Source organism: Bubalus kerabau, chromosome 3, assembly GCF_029407905.1.
Source record: "Bubalus kerabau isolate K-KA32 ecotype Philippines breed swamp buffalo chromosome 3, PCC_UOA_SB_1v2, whole genome shotgun sequence".
Classification (NCBI taxonomy): Eukaryota; Metazoa; Chordata; class Mammalia; order Artiodactyla; family Bovidae; genus Bubalus; species Bubalus kerabau.
This window is the reverse complement of record NC_073626.1, coordinates 75,292,781-75,319,318: the sequence shown is the minus strand read 5'-3', so window position 1 is coordinate 75,319,318 and position 26,538 is coordinate 75,292,781. Positions and strand designations below refer to the sequence as shown.

At 34.6% G+C, this 26,538-nt stretch overlaps 1 protein-coding gene across 2 annotated transcripts in view; it reads right to left on the bottom strand.

The window, feature by feature from the left end:
* Positions 1–26,538, bottom strand: part of ATF2 (activating transcription factor 2) — an 84,581-nt gene that overhangs the window by 21,061 nt on the left and 36,982 nt on the right. Inside the window, exons 5-11 of one of the 2 annotated variants that reach the window (XM_055572167.1) lie at positions 24,477–24,573; positions 21,612–21,730; positions 21,355–21,483; positions 17,209–17,276; positions 15,586–15,700; positions 12,459–12,545; positions 833–982 (exon numbers count right to left, since the gene is read on the bottom strand). In XM_055572167.1, the coding sequence (XP_055428142.1) occupies positions 833–982; positions 12,459–12,545; positions 15,586–15,700; positions 17,209–17,276; positions 21,355–21,483; positions 21,612–21,730; positions 24,477–24,573 (765 nt within the window). Of the gene's footprint in view, positions 1–832; positions 983–12,458; positions 12,546–15,585; positions 15,701–17,208; positions 17,388–21,354; positions 21,484–21,611; positions 21,731–24,476; positions 24,574–26,538 lie in introns of both variants that reach the window. The other variant, XM_055572166.1, reaches the window with a different exon arrangement.

Below are 26,538 nucleotides of genomic sequence, written 5' to 3'. Positions count from 1 at the left end.
AGCCATAGATAAACAGCCATGAGCTGCATTAGGCTCATGAGCCAGTTGGCTAACCCTGAGTTAAGACATAAGAACACACTCACTTTTCCTCTCTTTTGGCCCCTAGGTAAAGTTGCTTGGTGGATGACAACCACAACTATTTCACTTTATCTTAAGTTTCACAAAGGTAAAAATACTGTTATCTAAACACCTGTGCTTAGGAGGTAATATTAAACTTGTTGTTCAGCTGTGTTTCTTTAATTGGAAAGTTTTACTTTTAAATGCTAATATTCTTTAAGTAGAGAAGAAAAACGTCTAAATAGAGCTCTGAAACATTTAACAGAAATACAGTAATGCTTTACTGCAGACATATAGAAATAGCAATCATCTAATGGCCAGACACAAATTAGAGTGAAACGGGCCTCTAGTATAAACAGCTGCCATTAAACCTATCTGCTACTTTGGTGACATTTCACAAGTGTTAATTCAAGAACTGTCTTATATCAGTAATATGGTTCATATATAAATTACTTGTTGAATACAACCAATAGTAAAGTTTTCTTTAAATACTATTGATGGATACTATGCCATTTTAAACCAACATACAGATACTCTGAGAAACATTTACAGAGTGCCCTCAGCAGTAACAACTGCTTATTTATTTTTTATATGTTCAACTTTTATGTTGAGTTACCTTTTCTTAAGGCTTTTTAAATACACTTTTGGAATAAAAATTTGACCAGAAAATCTTTTCAAAGTATATAGTCATTGAAGTCACACTGTGTGGTGTTGGTTTTTTTTTTTTTTTTTTTTAGGAAAACTGAGAGATGAATGATAAAAACAACACACATACCGGTGTTTCTGTGGTGGATGTGGCTGGCTGTTGTAATGACTGTGGTCGAGATTCCTCTGATTGAGTCCTAACCAAACCACTACTGTGACCTTTGACAGTATCGCCGTTGGTAACTGGAGGATGTTGCTGGGTCAAAGCAGCTTTTAATCTCTGAAATGCAAATACCAATTAAAAAAAAAATGCTCCCTGCCTTCTACCCAAATCTAACTCCCAACACACTTTTAGTTAACCAAATGAGACATGTTAATGAATACATAGGCTTTAAACTTAGTTTTATTATATTCCACTGCATTCCTAAATATCAGTAAGACAGATAAAAGACCTTTGGGAAGCTTTCCTGAGTCTGTCTTGGCAACTTTTCCTCTCTTCTTTCTTTGGAAATAGCATAAAGGGGTAGATACTAGAGAAGAGCTTTAGACAAAGTCCCCTACATGATTCTAATACAATTGTTTTCATTTACTTCAACTAAGAATAATTTAGAAAATCTGTAATTTATTTTCATCTGTGCATATCTTAATATCTATAACTGATCCAGATACCTTAGAAATGAGGTATATATTAAAAGACCACCAATATTTCTGCTTAAGCAAGTGTTAGTAGACATTTTCTACTGCTAATCATTGTAGATTCTGGGTATGATTTTAAAAACAAGGTCAGTAGTGTAAAAAATGTTTTGTTGAGGTATAAGTTACATACAGTAAAACGAAGTCTTTTCAGCATATATTTCTATGAATTTTAACAAGCACATACAGTTGTGCACCACCTCCTACAATGAGGATACAGAACAGTCCTATCACCCACCAGAACTTCCTCATGTTTCTTTCCTGTCACACTCTCCTCCCACCACAGTTCAGTCACTCAGTCGTGTCCAACTCTTTAAGATCCCATGGACTGTAGCACCCCAGGCTTCCCTGTCCATCACCAACTCCCAGAGCTTGCTCAAACTCATGTCCAACGAGTTGGTGATGCCATCCAACCATCTTGTCCTCTGTCATCCCCCTTCTCCTACCTTCAATCTTTCCCAGCATCAGGATCTTTTCCAATGAGTCAGTTCTTCGCATCAGGTGGCCGAAGTATTAGAGCTTTAGCTTCAGTCCTTCCAATGAATATTCAGGACTGATTTCCTTTAGGATTGACTAGTTTGATCTCCCTGCAGTCCAAGGGACTCTCAAGGGTCTTCTCCAACACCACAGCTCAAAAGCATCAATTCTTCAGTGCTCAGCTTTGTTTATGGTCCAACTCTCACATCCACATATGACTACCTCCCACCACAGTCCCTGAAAACCCCAAGTCTGTTTTTTGATATTCAAAGTTTTGCTTTTCCAAATATCATATAAATGGAATATATAGTATATATAATAAGCCTTTTGAATCTGGATTCTTCCCTTTAGCATAATGCACCTGAGATCCATCCCTGCTGCTGTGTTATCAGTAGTTTTTAAATCAGTTTCTAATAAACAGTATGTTGATTTTACAGATGCAGTCCAGCTCAGTTCAGCTGCTCAGTCGTGTCCAACTCTTTGCGACCCAATGAACCACAGCACGCCAGGCCTCCCTGTTCATCACCAACTCCCAGATTCCACCCAAACCCATGTCCATCGAGTCGGTGATGCCATCCAACCATCTCATCCTCTGTCGTCCCCTTCTCCTCCTGCCCTCAATCTTTCCCAGCATCAGGGTCTTTTCCAATGATTCAACTCTTTGCATGAGGTGTCCAAAGTACTGGAGTTTCAGCTTTAGCATCATTCCTTCCAAAGAAATCCCAGGGCTGATTTCCTTTAGAATGGACTGGATGGCTCTCCTTGCAGTCCAAGGGACTCTCAAGAGTTTTCTCCAACACTACAGTTCAAAAGCATCAATTCTTCTGCACTCAGCTTTCTTTATAGTCCAACTCTCACATCCATACATGACCACTGGAAAAACCCATAGCCTTGACTAGATGGACCTACGTTGTCAAAGTAATGTCTCTGCTTTTTAATATGCCATCTAGGTTGGTCATAAGTTTCCTTCCAAGGCATAAGTGTCTTTTAATTTCACGGCTGCAGTCACCATCTGCAGTGATTTTGGAGCCCAGAAAAATTAAGTCAGCCACTGTTTCCCCATCTATTTGCCATGAAGTGATGGGACCAGATGCCATGATCTTAGTTTTCTGAATGTTGAGCTTTAAGCCAACTTTTTCACTCTCCTCTTTCACTTTCATCAAGAGGCTTTTTAGTTCCTCTTTACTTTCTGCCATAAGGCTGGTGTCATCTGCATATCTGAGGTTATTGATATTTCTCCCGGCAATCTTGATTCCAGCTTGTGTTTCTTCCAGCCCAGCGTTTCTCATGATGTACTCTGCATATAAGTTAAATACGCAGGGTGACAATATACAGCCTTGACGTACTCCTTTTCCTATTTGGAACCAGTCTGTTGTTCCATGTCCAGTTCTAACTGTTGCTTCCTGACCTGCATACAGGTTTCTCAAGAGGCAGGTCAGGTGGTCTGGTATGCCCATCTCTTGTAGAATTTTCCAGTTTATTGTGAACCACATAGAGGCTTTGGCATAGTCAATAAAGCAGAAATAGATGTTTTTCTGGAACTCTCTTGCTTTTTTGATGATCCAGCAGATGTTGGCAATTTGATCTCTGGTTCCTCTGCCTTTTCTAAAACCAGCTTAAACATCTAGAAGTTCACGGTTCACGTATTGCTAAAGCCTGGCTTGGAGAATTTTAAGCATTACTTTACTAGCGTGTGAGATGAGTGCAATTGTGCAGTAGTTTGAGCATTCTTTGACATTGCCTTTCTTTGGGATTGAAATGAAAACTGACCTTTTCCAGTCCTGTGGCCACTGCTGAATTTTCCATATTTGCTGAAATATTGAGTGCAGCACTTTCACAGCATCATCTTTCAGGATCTGAAATAGCTCAACTGGAATCCCATCACCTCCACCAGCTTTGTTCGTAGTGATGCTTCCTAAGGCCCACTTGACTTCACACTCCACGATGTCTGGCTCTAGGTAAGTGATCACACCATCGTGATTATTTGGGTCATGAAGATCTTTTTTGTACAGTTCTTCTGTGTATTCTTGCCACCTCTTCTTAATATCTTCTGCTTCTGTTAGGTCCATACCATTTATGTCCTTTATTGAGCCCATCTTTGCATGAAATGTTCCCTTGGTATCTCTAATTTTCTTGAAGAGACCTCTAGTCTTTCCCATTCTATTGTTTCCCTCTATTTCTTTGCATTGATCGCTGAGGAAGGCTTTTTTATGTCTCCTTGCTATTTTTTGGAACTCTGCATTCAAATGTGTGTATCTCCTTTTCTCTTTTGCTTCTCTTTTCACAGCTATTTGTAAGGCCTCCTCAGACAGCCATTTTGTTTTTTTCCATTTCTTTTTCTTGGGGAATGGTCCTGATTCCTGCCTCCTGTATAATGTCACGAACCTCCATCCATAGTTCATCAGGCACCCTGTCTAGCAGATCTAGTCTCTTAAATCTATTTCTCACTTCTACTGTATAGTCATAATGGATTTGATTTAGGTCATACCTGAATGGTCTAGTGGTTTTCTCCACTTTCTTCAATTTCAGTCTGAATATGGCACATTAGGACACTAGAGATCATTTGCCCAAGGTCACACAGCCATTAAGCTAGTTAAGATCCTAGATTTAAATCTGGATCTTCTTCTTTTCAAAGTGCAGTTTTTCCATGGCATCATGTTATGTATATTATCCTATCTCCCGCCACCAAAAAAAGAAGGGGAAAAAAAAGAAAATGCAAAAATCAAGAAAGATAATCAAAGACTGGGTGGCTTGATGATTCAAAAGACAACTACAAGGGAATCCCCTGGTGGTCCAGTGGTTAGGACTTTGCTCTGTCTCTGTCATAGGCCCAAGTTCAATTCCTCGTCAGGGACCTAAGATCCAGCAAGCCAAGTGGTGTGAAAGACAACCACAAAGGATTCGGAATGCCAAGTCTGATACTGTAACCGCTAAAGCCATATCACCCCAGATTAGGTATGTTTTCCCCATCTTTTCTGACTGAGTACTTCCTTATGAACTGCAAACAGCAGTTTATAAAGTCCTAGTTTCTTCACTGGTTAGCATACATAAGATATACTGTGTGTATATAGTAGCATACAAAATGTATACAGCTGAGAAGATACTTTACTGTTTAGAAATTAACTCTGTCTCAAACTATCTGTAAAACTGGGAACAATGACAACTTCCTTGTAGGGCTGAGGTAAAGATTAAATATGTAAAACTTCAGTTCAGTTCAGTTCAGTCACTTAGTCGTGTCCGACTCTGCGACCCCATGATTCACAGCACACCAGGCCTCCCTGTCCATTACCAACTCCCGGAGTTTACCGAAACTCACGTCCATCGAGTCGGTGATGCCATCCAGCCATCTCATCCTCTGTCGTCCCCTTCTCTTCCTGCCCCCAATCCCTCCCAGCATCAGAGTCTTTTCCAATGAGTCAACTCTTCACATGAGGTGGCCAAAGTACTGGAGTTTCAGCTTTAGCATCATTCCTTCCAAAAGAACACCCAGGACTGATCTCCTTTCAGATGGACTGGTTGGATCTCCTTGCAGTCCAAGGGACTCTCAAGAGTCTTCTCCAACACCACAGTTCAAAAGCATCAATTCTTCTGTGCTCAGCTTTCTTCAGTCCAACTCTCACATCCATACATGACCACTGGAAAAACCATAGCCTTGACCAGACAGACCTTTGTTGGCAAAGTAATGTCTCTGCTTTTGAATATGCAGATATGCATGCAGATGACACCACCCTTATGGCAGAAAGTGAAGAGGAACTAAAAAGCCTCTTGATGAAAGTGAAAGAGGAGAGTGAAAAAGTTGGCTTAAAGCTCAACATTCAGAAAACTGAGATCATGGCATCTGGTCCCATCACTTCATGGCAAATACATGGGGAAACAGTGTCAGACTTTATTTTTGGGGGCTCCAAAATCACTGCAGATGGTGACTGCAGCCATGAAATTAAAAGACGCTTACTCCTTGGAAGGAAAGTTATGACCAACCTAGTAAAACTTACCTGAGTTATATAAGGATTTCTTAATTTTTTAAATTTTAAATTAATTTTTTAATTTAAATTAAATTTTAAATTAAAAAGCTTCCTTACCTTTTTCAAAAATATCTATTGAGCCCTCTATTTTCATAGTTCAGGTGTTAGGGTATGGACACCAAAGAATCACACGAGTTCCTTAACTTCTGTATTTTCAAAATATACTTAGGAAAAAAAGTACTCAGGGATCATTTTAAGGACAGGTTTAGCTCAGTCTGAAGCTAAATATTTAAAATTTTAAATTAAAATTTTAATATTATATTGAATTAAAAAATATATATTTAATTTATTTATTTGACTGTGCCAGGTCTTAGTTGCAGCATGCAAACTCTTAGTTGTGGCATGTGGGATCTGACCAGGGATCAAACTTGGGTCCCCTGCATCGGGAGCGCAGAGTCTTAGCTACTGGACCACCGTGAACTCCTCTAGATGTATTTTATTTTGGAAAATATATTCTCAAGACCACATGGTACACTGCATCTTTCAGACTCCAGATTAAGATTCCCAGTTCCATTTTTTCTTCCTTCTCTTATGCTATGCTATGCTAAGTCACTTCAGTCATGTCCGACTCTGTGTGACCCCATAGACGGCAGCCCACCAGGCTTCCCCGTCCCTGGGATTCTCCAGGCAAGAACACTGGAGTGGGTTGCTCACTTCTCCAATGCATGAAAGTGAAAAGAGAAAGTGAAGTCGCTCAGTCGTGTCCGACTCTTAGCGACCCCAAGAACTGCAGCCTACCAGGCTCCTCCGTCCATGGGATTTTCCAGGCAAGAATACTGGAGTGGGGTGCCGTTGCCTTCTCTGCCTTCTCTTATAAACAAGCAGAAATAACCACATTAGCAGCTAAGATTCAGGAAATTGGGACACTCATAACTGATGGGATAATGTGGAAGTGGATGGATTAAAACTAATTAGGTAGGTGACCAAAGCAGTACTTGGCTGTAGTCAGGAAGGAATACTTAAACTAAATGGTCAAAGAAGTGAAAGCAAAAAGAGAGGAATTTGAAAGTGTGGGTCATATAAACAGAAGGAGGAGGATCTGGGAAGGTGGTCAATGTGCATAATTACATCTTTTATAAGCCAATCTATAATAGCGTTAGGTTAGGGCTTTCATTTCTGGATATAAAATGTATATAAATATAAGTACTGGTTGAGATGTAAGCTTGGTAAATTATGTGTTGGTAAAACATTTTTAAGTCCTTAGGTAGGAAACATAGAATTGAAGAGCATTTAAAGTTTTATAGTAAAGAGCTTAGCTCTTAGAATTAATGAAATACAGTAACTGCACATAGGGGAGTCTGAAGTACATAAACATCACTCTCTTGAATAATCTTTAGTAGGGCAAGTTACTACCTTATAGAGCACTTAAAAGCAGCATCAGTATTCATTCATTATCCTCTCTTGACTGCCCTAGGGTATACAGTACACATCCAGTGAGGAAGCGCTAATGTTTGCTCCATGCTGTTACATTGATTACAATGGGTCTAACTTGGAAGTGTGCCACTGGATACAAAATGCAAGAAAAAGATTTTCAAGGGTTAATTAACACTGCTTTGAACTACAGATTTTTTTTAAACTATAAATTTTTTTTAAACAAACATGTTTAAAAACAAATGTATGCTAAAATATTACAGTGGGTTAGGAGAAGAAAGTTGTCTAAATGGTGATTCATATACATTTTACAACTAATGTAAGGATATCTACAATCCACCCACATATATGTTGAGACATTTTAAAGAAGGGTAATTTGGTCCCCCCAAATTAATGAAAACATCTATAAATATGATAGATATTTATCTTACAACAGAATTTTGGAGCTACTCAATTAGTCCAATTACCATCTTACAGGTAAAGAAATTAAGGCCCCAAGAGTGAAGTTACTTCCCAGGATCACAGAGCAAGTTAGAAGCAGATCTAGGACTAGAAATTCTGTCTGTTGACTCCTGGTTCACTGAACAAACATATTTTAAACAAAAGGTTGAAAAGGTTTGGAAAAACTAGAGCTTTTGTCTCACATTAAGTATTCTTTTTTTTTTTTTTTTTTTTTTTTAGTATTTATTTATTTATCTGTGCTGGGTCTTAGTTGCAGCATGTGGAATCTAGTTCCCTCACCAGGGATCAAACCCCAGCCCTCTGCCTTGGGGGCACAGAGTCTTTGCCACTGGACCACCAGGGAAGTCCTAACATTAAGTATTCTAAGTATATTTTAGTAACCATTAAGAGTATCAAACACTGGTCTGTCCATTACTGGATCAAAATTCTATCAATAGAGAAATCTAATATAAGTAAATGAAGATTAAGTACTCAGAGAAATTATATATATAAGATTTAACAAGTCTATATTCTGTAACATGTACAATAAAAGCTAGGCAAATTTTAATTTTAAACTAAAGGAAAGAAAACGAAAATCTTTATTACTATGTTTCTAAGCATACTAGTAATTTAATGTTAGAGTTAAATTTTAGTGTTGTAAAATTCAGCTACTATGTTGAAAACTTTTTGTCTTAAAGACTGTGTCAATTAGAGTGAATGTAGGAAAAAAAAAGTGAATATAGTCTTGTGCTGACCAATCTGATATCCATTTTAAGAGGTAATCTGCTAAAAATAATTTTATTCAAATTCTATGTTATATGTTGTACCCATGAAAGCAAATTTTTATCACATCTGTCAGTACCTGGTAGGAATAAACTACTCGATCGTAGTTCAAAGAAAAAACACAATGTTCTCTAGAAACAATTTATGAAAAAGTCAGATCCATATTTCATAAGCACCACAAAAGCTCATCAGAGTAATAACCCTCCTTCTCCTGGGTGTTATCCTACCATCTGCTGCTCTATTACTTATCTTTATTTTGCAACTAATTAACAGCATAATCTTCTAAATTCAGCAAGTTAATTATCATTATTGTGGTCTTTGCAGCATCATCAGTCCTTGTGAAATCTTGCTCCCCACCCCCAGAGAACATATGAAAATGAAGTAGGTTGGGAGAGAGTCTGTTTCGTTGGAGTGGGCTCATTTGGTGTTTGCTCATTAGCTTGGCATGCAGAGGGAGGTCAGAAGAATTCTGCTGAACATGAGGCTCCATGCAGGGCCCAACTAAGTTAATGTAGGTTTCTGAACATTTGCCAAGATGCCCTCTGTCAGCTCTCAGTAGAAACCCCCTGCAGAAAACCTGCCAGCTACCCACTGTGTGCAAAGATCTCTCTCAGTTTGTCACACAAGTCTTAAAGAAATGATTCTGGGGAATACAACTTAAATACTTAACTAAATCTTCTTAAATGAAACTCCTGGATGGTTAATATTTTCTTATTCAGATGAGTTACTTTTTGATTACAAATATTACATAGGAAATTTGTTTCTTTAGAAGAGTAACACAGGTAGCAAATATCTATGGTTTAATGTGCGTAAAGACAAACAAAACCCCTAAACTATATGTACATTTGGTGAGAGCCAATGAAATTTTGTAGAAAACAGTAGATCCCAGGAATTTTCCTAGAGTATTAAAAAATACTGGGTAATCTTTTATTTGTGGACCCCCCCCATACATTTTTACTTAAACTAAGTTTTTACTTTTCCAAAAACTTAAAGTTCTTAAAAAACAAAACAAGCACAACTTGTCCTGAAAGAATTTCTTCATAAAAAAAAGAAAGATCTTTTTAAAAATATTTGTAACAAACACAATGCATATAAATCTTCCAGTAAGCACTGGGCACATGAAAACCAGGCCACCACAAAAGCATCCTTGGCTATCTTAGGATACAAGTAAGTTTCTCTTCAGCTATAGTGTACTACTTATTGTTCTGTGTTCCAATGTTGCCATTTCTCAAACATTATTTTTTAACCACATTTTAGCAGAGTTACTATTGCTGTACTATTTAACATTAACAGACTGTGACCACAAAGGTCAAATAAATCCTTAGCAGAGATGCAGAATCAAACAGGGAGGATATTTAAATATTTTCAGAGTTGAAAACAACAAAGCAAAATCCAATTGAAGCAGTTAAAGAAGAAATTATAATGTTTGCTGGGGGGCTTCAGACTGGTAAAAAGTCAGAAAAATTATTTAACATGTAACATGAATCTAGGGGATGTGAGCTGGGGACCATTCATTTGGAGAGAATGGAATTAAGAGTTCTATCACTGACAGAGAAAAGAATCCAATCCCATGATCATTTATCTGATCATTAAAAAACCTCTGTACACTAGGATATGACCCTAGTCTCAACTTTCTCCCATTAGAATTATACAATTATTTATTTAGTAAATCTTTTTAGCCCCCTGATGCTTAATAAATTAAGAAAATCAATGACACTGACATTTTAATTCAAGTTTAGAAACAATCAAACCAAACCATTCAAAGTTCTACCAACAGGAGAATGGATAAAGAAATTGTGGTATACTCACAGCAAACTACTCAGCAATAAAAAGAAACTACAGAACACGCAACAACATGGATAAGTTTCACAGACATATACTTAACTGAATGCAAGGTATATATTGATATTATTTACATTGCTGGTGATAAATATTAACAGCTGGGGGAGATGGACTGAGGGAAGGAACATAAAGAAACGTGGGTAGATGTTAATGTTCTATACCATAATAGAGGTGAGTTACATGAATGCACTTAAATTGTACAGTTTAAATTGGTCCATTTCAATCTATGTAAATTTTACATTTAAGAAAGACTTATTAAAAAATAATTCAGTGACAGTAAGGAGTGGTCTGAGGAAGAACAACAGTTACATTGCTAATAACTGAAGCTGGATGATGAGTACATGGGGATTCATTACAGAATCTTACTTACTTTGTATATAATACTTGAAATCTTCCATAACAAAAAGCTTTAAAAAAAGGAGGGGGGAGGCTAATTTCTGAATCTTTTTATTTAATTAAAAAATAGGACAATCTTATTTACTATCCCAATTAAAATAGGTAATCACCTAAATATGGCTATTTTATATGTTAGCAATATTTTACTAAGAAATTTAATTGGACTGTTAAATTTAAGTGAGGCAATTTGTGACTCCCCATGCAATTTGGGGGGCCTTCAACCTATAACTGTGTTTCATACATAAATATGTGAAATACAGCTTTGGTATTTTTCAGTGTACAAGCATACAAAGTATTTTTATTCTTACTAATTAAATTTCTCAAATTTACTCAGTTATTCAGGGAAGCTAGTTTCTATCTTAGAGCCAAAAATATTTCTTTAAATCTGATCTGTTCTTTACAAACTGTGGAGGGAAAAGTCCACTGAATATGTAAAGTATTCTGAGATGCAGAGAACAACAATAGCATCTCTTTAACTTCTATTCTATTCTACATAGTTCTCACTAATTCATTTTCTCATTATACTAGTTACGTTAAGTAGGAAGTGTAAAACAAATTCCTAGTGAAGGTCTTCTGCTAACAAATGAAAAAGATTCATCTTAGTTAGTTCCATGGCTTTGACCTAAACATGGTGTTACATGAAAAATTGTCCTCTTGGATTTTCAAGTTCTTTCACTATCATCAATAACCAGCTAATTTTAATACTCTTCAACCAACTATTATTTATTCAGACAGTATATAAGTTTTACTGTTAAAAAAAAAGTTATCACATGCCAAATTCAGAATGATTATTTGCATTAATGGAGAATAGCAGTAAAAAATTTAAAGCCTTGCAATAATACATAATGGTTTTTATGTGTACAAATTTATAATGTCAGTGTAGTGCCTAGCATATAACTGAAACAAATAATAGGTGTCTAACAACTATCGACTGATTTTAGTTAAAAATTAGCTCTAAAGTGTGTTAAATTGTAGAAGGGAGAATTATTTTGATTTAAAAGAAAATTACCCCACTGATCCTCCCACCCCATAGCAGCAGCTTCAGGTCATCTACTAAGAAGTTAGCAAGTAAGAAAGATTTGAGGCTAAGAAAGACCCCAGAAATCAAAGTTTAATCCCTTTATTTTACAGATGAGGAAAATGAGTCTCAGAAAAATTAAAGTGGCTTGTTAGGGGGTAGTGAACAGAAGAATTTTGAGTAAAATGAAAATATGTCTTCTGATTCCTACTCTATAGTTCACCCCTTAACATTGATTTCTTAGTGCTTGAAACACAAGTCAAAAATATGGTTTTCCTTTATATATAATGTTTACTAACCTGTATACTATTTCAGAATTTTTTCTTAATACTGTTCTACTCATTTGTATGACTGTTTAAAATCATTCATTATGTCAGTGCTGCCTGCAGATGATTACTTCTAGTTTCAGCTGCAATATCCCTAGCCTCCAGCAGGAGGAGTTTGCGTAAAAAGCCACATCAAACATCAGACAAACCAATGATAAAAACTAGAACTTTACTTCCAATCGATTCATTTGCTTTCAAGTACCAGTACCCTGTCACTATGCTAATTCAAACTTTCCTTTTCCAAACTTTCTGGTTCCCCTATAATGTAGTACAGCCCACGAATTTATAAAATTTGATCTAAATTGTGCATCTGAAGTGAGCTTTAATTGAAAAAGCTAATTCAAAACAGGGTCAAGATATGTACAGAACAAATAAAATCTTGCTTACCATTTTTGCTTCTGACTGCACTGGTTGAGGAGAGGAAGGACCTGGAATTCCTGGAACGCTAGGCACCATGGTGACTGGTCGAACAAGCTATCAGAAGATATTGAAAAATAATTACTAGAGAATATATTCAAAATGAGATTTGTACTTTATTTGCAAAATGGCTGCTATAATAATTTACATAATAAGTATATATTAATATGTATATGACAATATATTACACATTAACAGAAAGTATATATTGTGTTGGCCAAAAAGTTCCTTCCACAAAAAAAAAGTTCCACAAAAAATTTTGTGGAAATATCTGAAATATTACAATCAATGTAAAGTAAAAATAAGACACATTTTTCATTTTCATCAAGAACTGTATTGAACAACATATTCACTGTTTTGTTCCACTACCTTCTGCCATTTTTCAGGTAAGTTAATGATTCTGTCTTCCCAAAACCTTTTATCTTTTTGAGCAAAGAACTGTTCTAGGTTCCCATCATAATTTGTTTTAAAAATGGAATGTTTTCATTACCTTTCTAATCATGTGTAGAAATATCATTTCTACATGAAGGTTTTTTTCACTTCACTTACATGGAACACAAATATCAAAGTGATGATTAATCAAGCTGGTACAAATGATTTTCAGTGCTTGATTTGGATATTTTGAGTATGTCAGCTATCAAACTCATAAGATTGAGTGTTCTTAATTAATGCCTCGATTTGATCACTATCAACTTCAACAGGACTACCCAACCATGGGGCATCATCCAGCAAATCTCCAGCACGAACTTCACAAACCACTTTTGTCACATTCTATCAGACACAGCACCTTCTTCATTTACTACACAAATCCTTTTTTTTTTTTTTTTGCATTTCAATTGCATTTTTACCTTTCTTGAAATAATAAAGCATAAATGTGTTGAACATGTTGCTTTTTCTTTCATCCTCAATATTAAAATGGCTATAAATAATTCACTGATTTCAATTTTTAAAAAAAAAAAGTACACTGATACGACAGCTGTCACAATACAATCTAACAAAATTGTTTCAAATGAAGTTAAAGACAACTGAGTGCTACTAGAGCCATCTCATGGGGAGGGACTGAATGAACTTTTTGGCCAACCCAATATATTAATATTTATATTGTAATATAAATATAATAATTGATAAAATTATTTGAGACTGCAGAATCAGAAAACTTCAGAAAACTGTATCTGAACCCTTAATGATCTTACTCCTGACTTATCCTTCAAAACTTGTCAATTTTCCTGAGACATTCATTTTTAATCTTCAATTCTCATAGTTTACTTTGTTAATAATTCCTTCTTATAGAAACTAATAATATTCACAGTGATGCAAAATTTCTCACAGATCTGTCACACCTCCATTTTGAATGAGAAAGAATGTTAAAACTTGTATAACTAGGCATAAAAAGTAATTTCAACAATGAACTTTGCTTTTCTAAAATATATACATATAAAATTTATAAAATATATACATGAAAGTTCTTTAATACATTAAATAAAGCATAATGACAAAGGAGAACCTGATTACCTCTAGTAATTTCACTAATACTACTACTTAACAGATTTTCTATTGTCTTTTGCCTTTTAAAAAAAACATAATATCAACAGTGAATGATTAGTTATTGTATACTAAAGTATATCTCTTTTTCATTTCAGTTTCTCTCACTGCAGTTACATTTAACAGGATACCATATAAACCCAGACACAAGAATGTTTCCCCATCAAAAATATCCGGAGAAAAGAGCGAGTAGTCACCTTATATTTGAGTCCTTATAAAACTCACAAATAATGCATTTTGAACTACAAAATTCCATTTGAAGACAACACATTACCTTGATTTTGTGGAAATATCTGAAATATTACAATCAATGCTAATTTTGGATACTTAGAAAGGTCACTTTAGTTAATAAAAATAAATATTTAATACTAATTTTAGTTAATATTCATGAGGATATAATCTCACCAAAAGTATAAGGAGGATTTTAAAAATAATTTTTAAGAACTATACAATAAATGATTATATTGTACTGACCAGAAATATCTATCTACAAGGTGATAAAAAGAGACTGTATTTTTGAGTATTAGGACTTGTAAGATTTCCAGGATTATAATAGTAGATTCAAAAAGTGTTACACTGAAATTATTTAGATGAGGATGAAAATAATGTGTTTCGGAAACCTTTGTGAGGTTCCTTAAAAAGTGGTTCTAATGACAAAAACTTGAATGTTGAAGACACACTTGAAGATTCTGCTATTTTATGAAATGTGAGAATAGAAAAAAAAGCATTATTTATAACATATTATTCCAAAGAATGTGCCTTTAAATACTAAGTTACTGAATAGTATAAGAAGATATTTAACTACTATGTCTTTCAACATTTATATAATTAACATGCCCTTCAAAAAACTTCTTTTTGATCTTCTCATTAGGAAAAGTGGAAACTATCTATTGTCCATTCTAGTAGACCATTTAGATTTTCACATGCTTGGGAAAGCAAAGGAATTCCATAAACCCAACATGATCATAAAAGTTCAGAATGCTTTTGTAAACGATTTCTCTAATAATCAAAATAACATGAAGTTACCTGATAAATGTTCCAGTATAAATATCTTCTTACAGAACAGAAATCTATGTTAATATTTGAATTCTATAAATCTAGCAAATTGAAATGGGTTGAATAAGGAATTAAGTTTTTTTTTAAATTTCAACCTTAAGTTTATTTTTTTAATTTATTTTGTAATTGAAGGATAATTGCTTTACAGAATTTTGCTGGTTTCTGCCAAACAGCAACATAAATCAGTCATAGGTATACATATGTCCCCTCCCTTTTGAACCTTAGGAATTAGTTTTTAATTACTAAATTATTAGTTCTTAATACTAAAAATAAAAGGAAAACAATTAAGATTTCGAGGACTGAAAAATGTTACTTATCCAGTTATGTTTGCCTTGAAAGATTTACACTATCACAGTAAATATCAATGAGTAAATATTACTCAACACTAAGTATTTTGTTGAACTCAGTTTCATAAACCAATCAAGCAGTCCCAAGTGTATTTTCTGATTATAAAGATCAGTTTTCTATAAAGAAAATATTAAATAGTCTAAAAACTTACTGGGACTGCAGCTGGAACATGCACATTAGAACTTGTGATTGATGCAGGAATAGCAACAGGCATGGTTTGTCCATTAGGAAGATGTAACAGAAGAGGAAATGGGCCTGGTACAGGACTAAGGAAAACAAAAGAAGGGCAATCAGAAAAAAGAAATCCAAATCAATGATGTCTAAAAAAATAAAAGTATTTTTACTCCTATTATAATTTAAAAATAAATTTTCCAGAGACATCTAAAAAATTAATAAACATAACAGAAGAGAAACAGAGAACAGACAGGTGGTTGCCAGACAGAAGGGAATGGAGGGATGAGAGAAATTAAGAGGTACAAACTTCCAGTTGCAAAATAAATGAGTCACAGGAATGAAATTCACAGTGTGAGGAATATAATCATTAATTATGTAATATCATCTCTGTATGGTAACAAAGGTGGTCAGAAGATACAAACTTATAGTTAGAAGATATATAAATACTAGGGATGTAATGTGTATGTGTGTGGTGTGCTCAGTCGTGTCTGACTCTTTGCAACCCCATGGACTATAGCTGCTTGCCAGGCTCCTCTGTCCATGGAATTTTCCAGGCAAGAATCCTGGAGTGGGTTGCCATTTCCTTCTCCAGAGGATCTTCCTGGCCCAAGGATCGAACCAGCATCTCTTATGTCTCCTGCACTGGCAGGTGGGTTCTCTACCACTAGCGCCACTTGAGAAGCCCTAAGCGTTCACTGTACATCTCAATAAAACTAGAAGAAAAAAATGAACAAGAGGTCAGCCCAAGGAAAATGCCCATGTGACAGATGCAAACTTGATACCATTTCTCACAAAATGAGCAAAATACCCACAAAAAAATCATACATGGTACATATACACTGCTCAAGTAATTAAAAAAAAATTTCTGAACCACTGCAAAGCACACTGTAAAATTTAATTAGTTTTAATTGCATCTTAAATGTACAATGTATGTAAACAGTGTAGAAAAAAAGAAAAAAAAATGGGAAAAGCTACAAATTTACTTAGAGAACAATCTGCAATATATTAACTGAGAAAAATTCTTATCAGAAAGCTCTTGAGAACTCCCTGTAAAAACTGAAAGAAATGTTTTGTGTTAGTCGCTCAGTTGTGTCTTACTCTTTGCAACACCATGGACAATAGCCTGCCAGGCTCCACTGTCCATGGGATTCCTCCAGGCAAGAATACTGGAGTGGGTAGCCATTCCCTTCTCCAGTGGATCTTCCTGACCCAGGTATCAAAGCCGGGTCTCCTGCATTGCAGGCAGATTCTTTACCATCTGAGCCACCAGGGAAGCCCTGAAAGAAATGTTATCTAGTGATAAAGATAATCTTATGTGTTTTGTGTAAAAGAGCATGAAAATAAGAGACCATCTTAAAATCACAATCTGTTTAATTTGTCTTTAAAACTAGGCACTGTATATGTTTTCTAATGTGTTAGAAAACATTTATATTAAAAAAAAAATTAACCAAGTATATTTTTCAAATATAAAAGCATGCAAAAATGATTAACACACACACAAAACTAAGGCCACAATTAGAATAATTAAATGTCTTAGGAAAATCATGACAAGAAAAACTTAACAATTCATAAAATTCAATGACTGGCCCAAATCACTTACACAATTGGCCTGTTGGAGGACGGTGCCTGGGTGATTACAGTACTTGAGGTTGGTGAAGGTACTGCCTGCTGAATAATGACACTTGAGTCAGAACTTGTAAGCAGCACATTGGGAACTTGTAAAGATGCTGGACGAACAATAGCTGATGTGGGCTGTGCAGTTTGTGCCAATGGTACTTCCTATTTAGTAATGAGATGGAGAAACAATGAAATTTAAAAATCCAAGTCAATTCATGTACCTTTATGAATAGAATATAACACATCTATCTCTTAAAAAAGCCCCACAAACTTAGTACTTAGTATCACCCCAAAATATATTAATATTTATTTAAAGTTAATTAAGAGAAAATACAGTACTTTGGCCACCTCATGCGAAGAGTTGACTCATTGGAAAAGACTCTGATGCTGGGAGGGATTGGGGGCAGGAGGAGAAGGGGACGACAGAGGATGAGATGGCTGGATGGCATCACCGACTCGATGGACTTGAGTTTGAGTGAACTCCGGGAGTTGGTGATGGACAGGGAGGCCTGGCGTGCTGCAATTCATAGGGTCGCAAAGAGTCGGACACGACTGAGCGACTGAACTGAACTGAACTAAAGAGAAAATTGTAGAAGTAGTTGTTTCAAATGCAATGTTAATATTTTAATTTAAAAAACATCTGAGTGGTTTTTTCAGTACAACTTGTTTTACCATCAATCTAGAAATAACTTAGGCTGGGCAAGTTGGCTATATAACTCCATGAGAATTCTAGTAAAAAATAAAACTACAATTCCATTCTCATGGAAGTACAGAACTTAAAATCCAGATGGGACTTCCTTGTCCTACTCCATCATTATATTGTATAAAGAAGAAATAGGCCCAGGAGACTCTTTTATAGTTGATATCAATTCAATAATAGAAATGTTAAAAATTTTTTTTAAGTAATACAAATGTTTGCCAGTTTCAGGTAACTATCTCTACATTACCAATAATTTCTCAATATCAAAAGATGAAGTAATATTAATACCTTGAATGTAAAACTAAACTACTGGAGTAAGATCTTTCCAAAGTAAAGAAAAACATGGAACCTTATAGATGGTCTTTTCCCCAGTTTACAGATTAGAAAACAGGTTATCCAGAACTCCATAACTAGTATAAAAATTGGTCCACCATGTTCTTTGAATTTGCCTTTATACTGCCATTTATTCTCACAATTTTATTAAGCTACACAGGAAGAAAGATACACTAGTACTACTGGAACTTTGTTTACTTGACAAGTTTGAGAAATTACAACATGCCCTGAAGGACTAGTAGGAAAAGAGACAGTACACAAGTAAAACAAACAAGAAAATTTTGGACAATAATGTGTTATAGGCTAACAGTATAAATATAATATCAATAAATCATGAGAGATTAACTGAGGGAAAGTTGGAGTTGGCTACTTTAGATAGCATAGTGAGGTAAAGTGAGCTTCTTTGAAAAATGGCATTTGAACTGGTACTGAAAAGATGAGGAGTGCATTCTAGGGAGAAGGAAGCAATACCAAGAGCAATGTCTTTGAGGGAGGAAAAAGCTTAGACTATCTGACGGACACTATCATAGAAAAGGCATGAGGTGAGGTTGGATAAGAACACAAGTCTAAATCAATGATGGCTTATGGAAGAAGAGTTACCTTAAATGCAAAGGCAAACCACTGAAGGATTTTAAGCAGGGAAGTACCATAATATATTAAAAATATACATCCTAGCTTCCCCGGTGGCTCAGCTGGTAAAGAATCCACCCGCAATGCAGGAGACCTGGGTTCGGAAGATCCCCTAGAGAGGGGAACAGCTACCCACTCCAGTATTCTGGTGAGTGACTTTCACTCACATATATATATATATTCAGATATACATGTACATAAATGTAAGTATTCTGTATATGCTTGTGTTTGGATACTTTCTGCATATTTGTTACATTTCAATTAAAAATAATTTAAAAAGAAAAACAAAGCCACCAATTAAGAAAAATATACAGCCAATGGAAAATAGGATGGAGATGGAAGCAGAAAGTTCTGGTACTTGTTAAAAGTTATATTAACTGAACAATATATTAACAAATAATTATTAACAGTTATTAGAAGGTAACTGTTAATAATTCAAGTAAAAGATGATTTGGACTATAGTTGTGACAGTGAAGATAAAAGAGATAAATTAAGGATATATTCAGGAAGTAGGTTTGGTAAGATATGCTACTGGTTTCATTGAGAAGGAAAAGAGGGAATTAAGTGTTCTTTATTTTTGGCCAGAGCAACTAGGTGGATGGAGAGAAAATTTACTGAGACAGAGAAGACTGGGGGGGGGGGGGGCGGGGGAAGGTTCTAATTTAGACATACTACGTTTAAGATGACACATAAAAGGAAATGTCAAGACAGAGCTGCATATGAATATGGAAATCCGGGAAATATCTGGGTTGATTGATATAAATTTGAAAACCAGTTGATGGTTTTTAAAGTTACATGTCTGGATGAGAGCATTTAAGAAGGAAAAAATTGAGAAAGAGAAGGGGGCTCAGAATTTACTTCTTACAACTTGGAATAACTATGCCCTGCCCAGTGTGAGCCAATGACTGAAGAATGCAGGAAGAAGAAATATCCCTAAGAGGGATAAAGCAGCAACCAGCAGGAAAAATTTGTTGAGTGTGAAGGGACTGGAATATTTTCTAGGTAAAAGATATTTATATCAAAGATGTAACAGTATTTCTTATAACTGTGATAATGTGGAAACAATATTTACATTCAAGATCAGTAAATACATTATGATAATGATAAAATAAAGTGCAAACATTAAAAATTATGCCTTTGGAAAATTTTCTAATGGCATGGGAAAATCTTCATTAATGCTGAATGTCTACAACATGATATGAAAAAGTAAACTATGATTCTTCTTGGTATTTATCTTTTTATCCCTTTATACTTCTATGTAACTATTCACTTGTATATGTGTGAAAGTGTTAGGCAGCTCTTTGCAATCTCATGAACTGTAGCCTGCCAGGCTCCTCTCTGTCCATGGAATTCTTCAGGCAAGAATCCTGGAGTGGGTAGTCATTCCTTTCTCCAGATGATCTTCCCAACCCAGGGACTGAATTCTGGTTTTCTGCACTGCAGGCACATTCTTTACTGTCTGAGCCACTATGGAAGCCTAATATATATATGTATATTTTTATGTATAAAGGTATGTATGTATCTAGGAAAAATATTTCAAAATATTAGTAATTCTTATTGCTCAGTTATGGGGTAAAAGGTGTTTTTTCTTTCTTATATTTTTCTGGATTCTTAAAGTTTTTTTAATAATGAGAATGCACTTTTAAGTAAATAAAAAAATACAAAACACCTAATGGTCAAAGCATTTATTCTTAGGTATCAATAAATAGTTACCTTTTCTGCCTTACTTCTAGCTCCTCTGTCATGGCAAAAGTCCGTTAGGCTATGATTTTAGAGTAACATAACCTACAAAAGAACACTGTCATTGCCTTTCACTGTGCCCCATGCCTCCAAATAAATGTGTTTAGTAGATGTGCTAATGAATGAACATTAATTGAGAAATATCTGTAATAATGGTAACTCAGCACATAATATACCCCAGTTGGCCCCAGGTACCAAAGTATTCAGATCCAGGAATGAGGCACTAAATTACTACAAAAAGACTATACCAAGTAAGACAGTGTCATCGTCGTCATATTAGTTGGTATCACCAAACATCACTGCTGAAGTAAGTAGCTATTCCTTTAACCCTTTAAAAGTCTAAATAACCTTTATTCAAACAATTTTTAGTTGCAAAGATTCTTAATTAAGCTATCACTGTATAAAAGTAGCAAAAAAAAAATAGCAAAACCCAGAGAAATTAAATTTATCAATGTATGTATCCTCTAAAAAAATAACAGGTTTATCTTAAATGACTACTAGTCTCTCCAATAATTTGTCATAAAAAATTATCTATAAACAAATTATCTTCTTTCCCTAAAATTTCTGAGTATTCACAGGCTTTCACATATAAGACAAGTACAACCTGATGCTGATTAATGCATATTACATTAAAATTTTACGTAGACCAAATATTAGACTTTACTGAGAATGCTGATTTTTTTTTCCACTTAGTTTGAGTTTCTTCTGTAAATACAAACTTCTAACCTTCTCATCACTGGTAGTAGACTCTGGGTGAGGTAAAGGACTATCCTGGTGAGTTGTTTCTACAACAGAAGGCTCCTCAATTTTGCTTCTTATGATGGGTGTTGCAAGAGGAGATAAATCTAGAGGCATCTAAAACGCAAATTAGAGAAAGTGTTAGGAGTTTAAAAACAGCCGATCAGTTTATCTAAAATAAGAAAGCAACAAGTGAAAACTGTTCTGTCAGAAGCCCTCTTTTAATTTCATGGTTAATAACATACTTTTTTAATGTCATCTTCTGAGGCTTTCTTGAACTCATTCTCAAATGGACTTGCCAACTCATTAAACAAACCCACTTCTTCACAGTTTTTCAAGAATCTTGTTGGTGTTGGGGTCTGATCTGAAATAAATGTCAATAAGTAATTACACAGAATTAAGTATCATACAGGACTCTAAAGTATTTTAGCTAGTAAATTAATGAATTAGCAGGACTGGTTCAGTCAGCTGTTAATTCTCTTTGGAAAGACCTCTTCCTTTAAAGCAAACAAAATTTGGTTAAGTTCTTGTTGCAGTTTAAGGTATTTCCTCCAACTTTATGAACAATAAAAGTATGAAAAGAATTCCTTCTTGTTCCTTATTCCACATGTTCTGAGTAGAGTGACATAAGCATCCTCTATTCAGAGGTAAACTATTATCATTATCTAACACAAATTAAAAAAAATTTATAGTATTAAAACTTACTAATGCTTAAAATACATGCAATTTGGGGAAAACTAGGACCAGAACATGTATATTTGCTTTAACTTGGCCCTTCCACTAGTGTTCATAATCTATTATGAAAGCAAGCTTAAGATGAAACAATGCTGCACTAAAACACAAACTGGGTGTACACTTGAGCACATATTAATTACAAAACAATAGCTAGTTAAGGTCTACACTGAATGAAAAACAGCCGTTACGAATTTTGCCTGTTTAGTTTTATTATTTTCAAGGCTATTTGCTCACATTGATTAGGATTAATAGCACATTCAATTCTATTCACATTTTATATACTTTAGGGCATCAACTTTATAAGTTACATCAAGGATCTAGCCTAAACTAAATAAAAGTATAAGGATGACTCCTGGCTTAAGATATAATACTCATAAAACCTTCTGTGAAATTAAAATATATATTTGTTAACTACTGGGTCCCTAGAGTGGGCATTACTTACTGTTTTATCATCACCCTCAACCCAACGTATACACAGAGTATTACTACATATAAATATTTTACACTAAAATGATCTATTTGTCATACACATTAGATATAATATAGGCCTACCTCAGACAGCAGTAGTATTATAAAAATTACTAAAGGACTTTTTGTCATCATTTTACTTAACAGTCTGCAATGTACATAACCTGTACTCCCCCAAAGACATACAAAATGGTAATTAAGGGCCCAGCATTCTTGTGTCAACCTAGGTCCATCCATCATGACTGCAATAGTAAACTGAACCTAAATTTGACTCTTCTGTTCATGCCCAAAGGATTTATCTATGCCTAAGAGAAGGTTCCTATTTTGTATTAAAGGGAGAGGAGTCTTAAAAATAAAATACATATGCAAAAATCATTTTTTATCAGCAATTACTATAACGATCAGGCTTGGAAAGAAAAAAGTCAACACAGGCACAATTGTTTAAACATGCATATATGGTTTTTGGCTATTGATCATCAAATATATATCACACGCATCATGCACTATATTTACACAGTTACGCTATACTACTGATCTCAAATGTATTTAGTTAAAGAAAAAAAGTCAAGTGCTACGTTTAAATGTGTTCTACTTTTCTAGCGCATTAAATGTAAACAGATAGGAAAGTAAGTTCTAGAAACCAATCTCAAAATATTTTTGAGTTAAATGTTACAGAGAGAGATATGGCTCTAAAGCAAGAAGTTCCAGAGAAGGAAAGACCTTCATGCTCAGGGGAGTGAAACTTCCAGGCTGTAGTTATTTTGTTGGCATTTTTGGTTTTCTCTCTCAATATCTGATACATGGGATTTTAAAGAAATGCACACCACACTCTTACCTGCTTCCTTTTACTTATAGAAATAAAGATATGCTGAATGTTCCCCTACATTTTTCCTAAACAAATTGTTTTTTGGTGAATTATCTGTTACCTCCAGTTTTTTCAAGACAAAAATCTTGATACTGAATGACAAGAATTATCTTTTTTCTTCATTATCATATGCAATGCTTATGAAAGATAATTTGATTTCAAGCTGGGTAATAATTTAAAAGTATTAATAATATTCAGTATTTGGGTATAATTCTAGACTTACAAATAGTATAACCTAAGCTTTACAAGAGAAAAAAATTAAAACATTAATTTGAATATTTGGACTATATGACTGTGGTTATGACAAAAGGGCTGAAATTTATATATTAAATTTTATATAAAATTATTTTATCACAATACTTCTGTGTGTATACATATACAGAGATGTATGCATCTATAAATACCCATAGAAGCAGCAGCTGACATAGCATGGAAGGACAATAAACCAATGCATGTACTGGGCTTCCCTTTTCACATACTGAAAGATAATCATCCATTCAGGTGATACAGTATGTTCACAGGAGCAACATAGGAAAATAAAAATCATTGATTGAATTTAAGCCCCATTTATTGAGATTATTTTACTAACACAGATGTTTAGTCCAAACAGAAACAGAAACAAAATCCTAATGAACAAGTCTGCTAACTGCTTTCTCCAACAGGAGGAGCCTGATCATTTTCTAGCTTCACATAGCACTGTAAAGCAGATGTAAACAGCTAAAAGAAACAATGACTAAACATCACGTTAATTGAATTATCAGTTAAATGTAAGTTCTGGAAATGGTATGAATGCTCCCAGATCCTAATTAACTTACACAAAAAATGATATTGAAGTCTACATTTGAAAACTATACAAAAATGTGAAATGAATGGTCAGAAGGAAACATGAAAATGTAATGGGTAAAATACATGTTGCCAACATTTATTGTAAATGAAGTCATTGGAATATCACCAGACTATATTATTTACAGAGAATACACAAAAATTGTGCACATTCCAGGTGAAATATGTATATAAACTATTAATAAAAGCATATACTAACCAGCCACAATGACACTGTCATTACGTGCTGGACCAAATTTCAGTGTCATCTCATGTTTATGTTTATGGACAGCCAAATGATCCTCGTTGGTAAAACGCTGTGGCAAAAAGTTTTAAAATATAGTTAAGATTTTCAATTTGATCAAATAAGTTAAATGATAAGGAAATTTTCATTTCCACAACAACATGTAAAACCACCATTAACAAAGACATAGCAGTTTGTTAACTATAAAGAATCTACTGTTAGTATAAACATACTAGGTCTCAATCATAGAGAAACTCATTATCCAGAATGAGCAATAATGATAATACTAGGTCACTTAACTCATTTGAGAGCATTTAAAAACAAAACCTGAGGCAAAGAAACTTTACATAAATTTCATCTGGACACTAAAAATAGACGACTGTTAATTTTTGCCATATCATAGTAGAAATATATACTCAATGGTATAATGACTTTTGAAGAAAGTATTGTTATTTTACTTAGATTTCAGGTTACTTACCACTTTTAAAATGAGAACTTTCTTATAAAAATATTATTCCTGGACAAATTAAGAAGTAAATCAGGTGCTTTATGTTACCACATAAAAAAAGAACGCCTTGATTATAATCCAGCAAAGAAATAGCAGTCAATACAATAAAGCAATTCATTTCAAAATAAAAATTTTAACTTAGAATAAAGTTTTACATTTTTTATCATACTCTTATATAAAAAAATGAAGAAAAATTATTTCTAAAGCTACACTTAACTTTGATAGGTCCTACATGCTAAAGGTGACATTTATGATTACAATATATATAATAAATACATTGTTTAAATATCTCCTGTGTCTGGATATCAACCTTTATGAAGATGCTCCTTATCTTTAGCAACATTTACAACTAAATATAGAGCACTTTTTAATTTCAAAGAAATAATTATAAGATGTCAAATTAAGAGATCTATACTCACTCTCTAGGCTATATCCTTAAAAATGGGATGTTAAAATAATGAACATGGTTTCTCGGAACTACCAGAAATGGATTCCTTACCCTGTGGTCTTACCATTCCCTATTGAACTCAGTACATACATCCTTTCATGCAACTAATGATAGCAGCTTTAGGGTTAACCTTAAAACAATGTAAAAGAAAGAAATATTTCTATCTATTATGCTTTCTTTTCTAAATATTAAAAGTATGACCTGTATCATCCTTAGCCCAGCCCACAAACCCACTGTAAAAAGTTAATCCCTGTCATTTATATCTGATTTTGCTCTGCACGGTACATGTTTATAGCACCTACTACTACTACTACTAAGCCGCTTCAGTCATGTCTAACTCTGTGCAACCCCAGAGACGGCAGCCCACCAGACTCCCCCGTCCCTGGGATTCTCCAGGCAAGAACACTGGAGTGGGTTGCCATTTCCTTCTCCAATGCATGAAAGTGAAAAGTGAAAGTGAAGTCGCTCAGTTGTGTCCAACTCTTCACGACCCCATGGACTGCAGCCTACCAGGCTCCTCCGCCCATGGGATATTCCAGGCACGAGTACTGGAGTGGGGTGCCATTTCCTTTATTATATTGATGTTTTCATATTTCCTTTCAAGTAGACTGAGCTCCTACTATTTCAGTTTCCCTAAATTTAACATATAGTAAGTAGTCAATAAATACTAACTAAAAGAATGAACTCCTTACAAGTAAAGAACTGAATCTTCAAGCCCCATCTAAAAGAAACAAAAACCACCAAACCACAGACTGTTCCTAAAGGTGAATTAAGCGTTAATTTAATTTGCTTATATTCTTTTCTCATGTAAGTATGCTTTCTACTAAGTCTTTAAGTTACTATACACCAGTGGAAAATTATTAATATCTCCCCTCTTTGGAACCTGTTTGTATTCCCATTGAAGATGAGTATACATATACAAAGAGTAACTCTATCCCTTGACTTACTCATTTACTGAAACAATCATTGAGCAATCATAATCTAGCTCTGCCCTATGCAAGTGCTATTTTCCTACTGCTTTGTCATTATGTATAAGAATCCTTTCCAAATTTGGAAAAATAAGAAATAGTCATCCTTTCGTA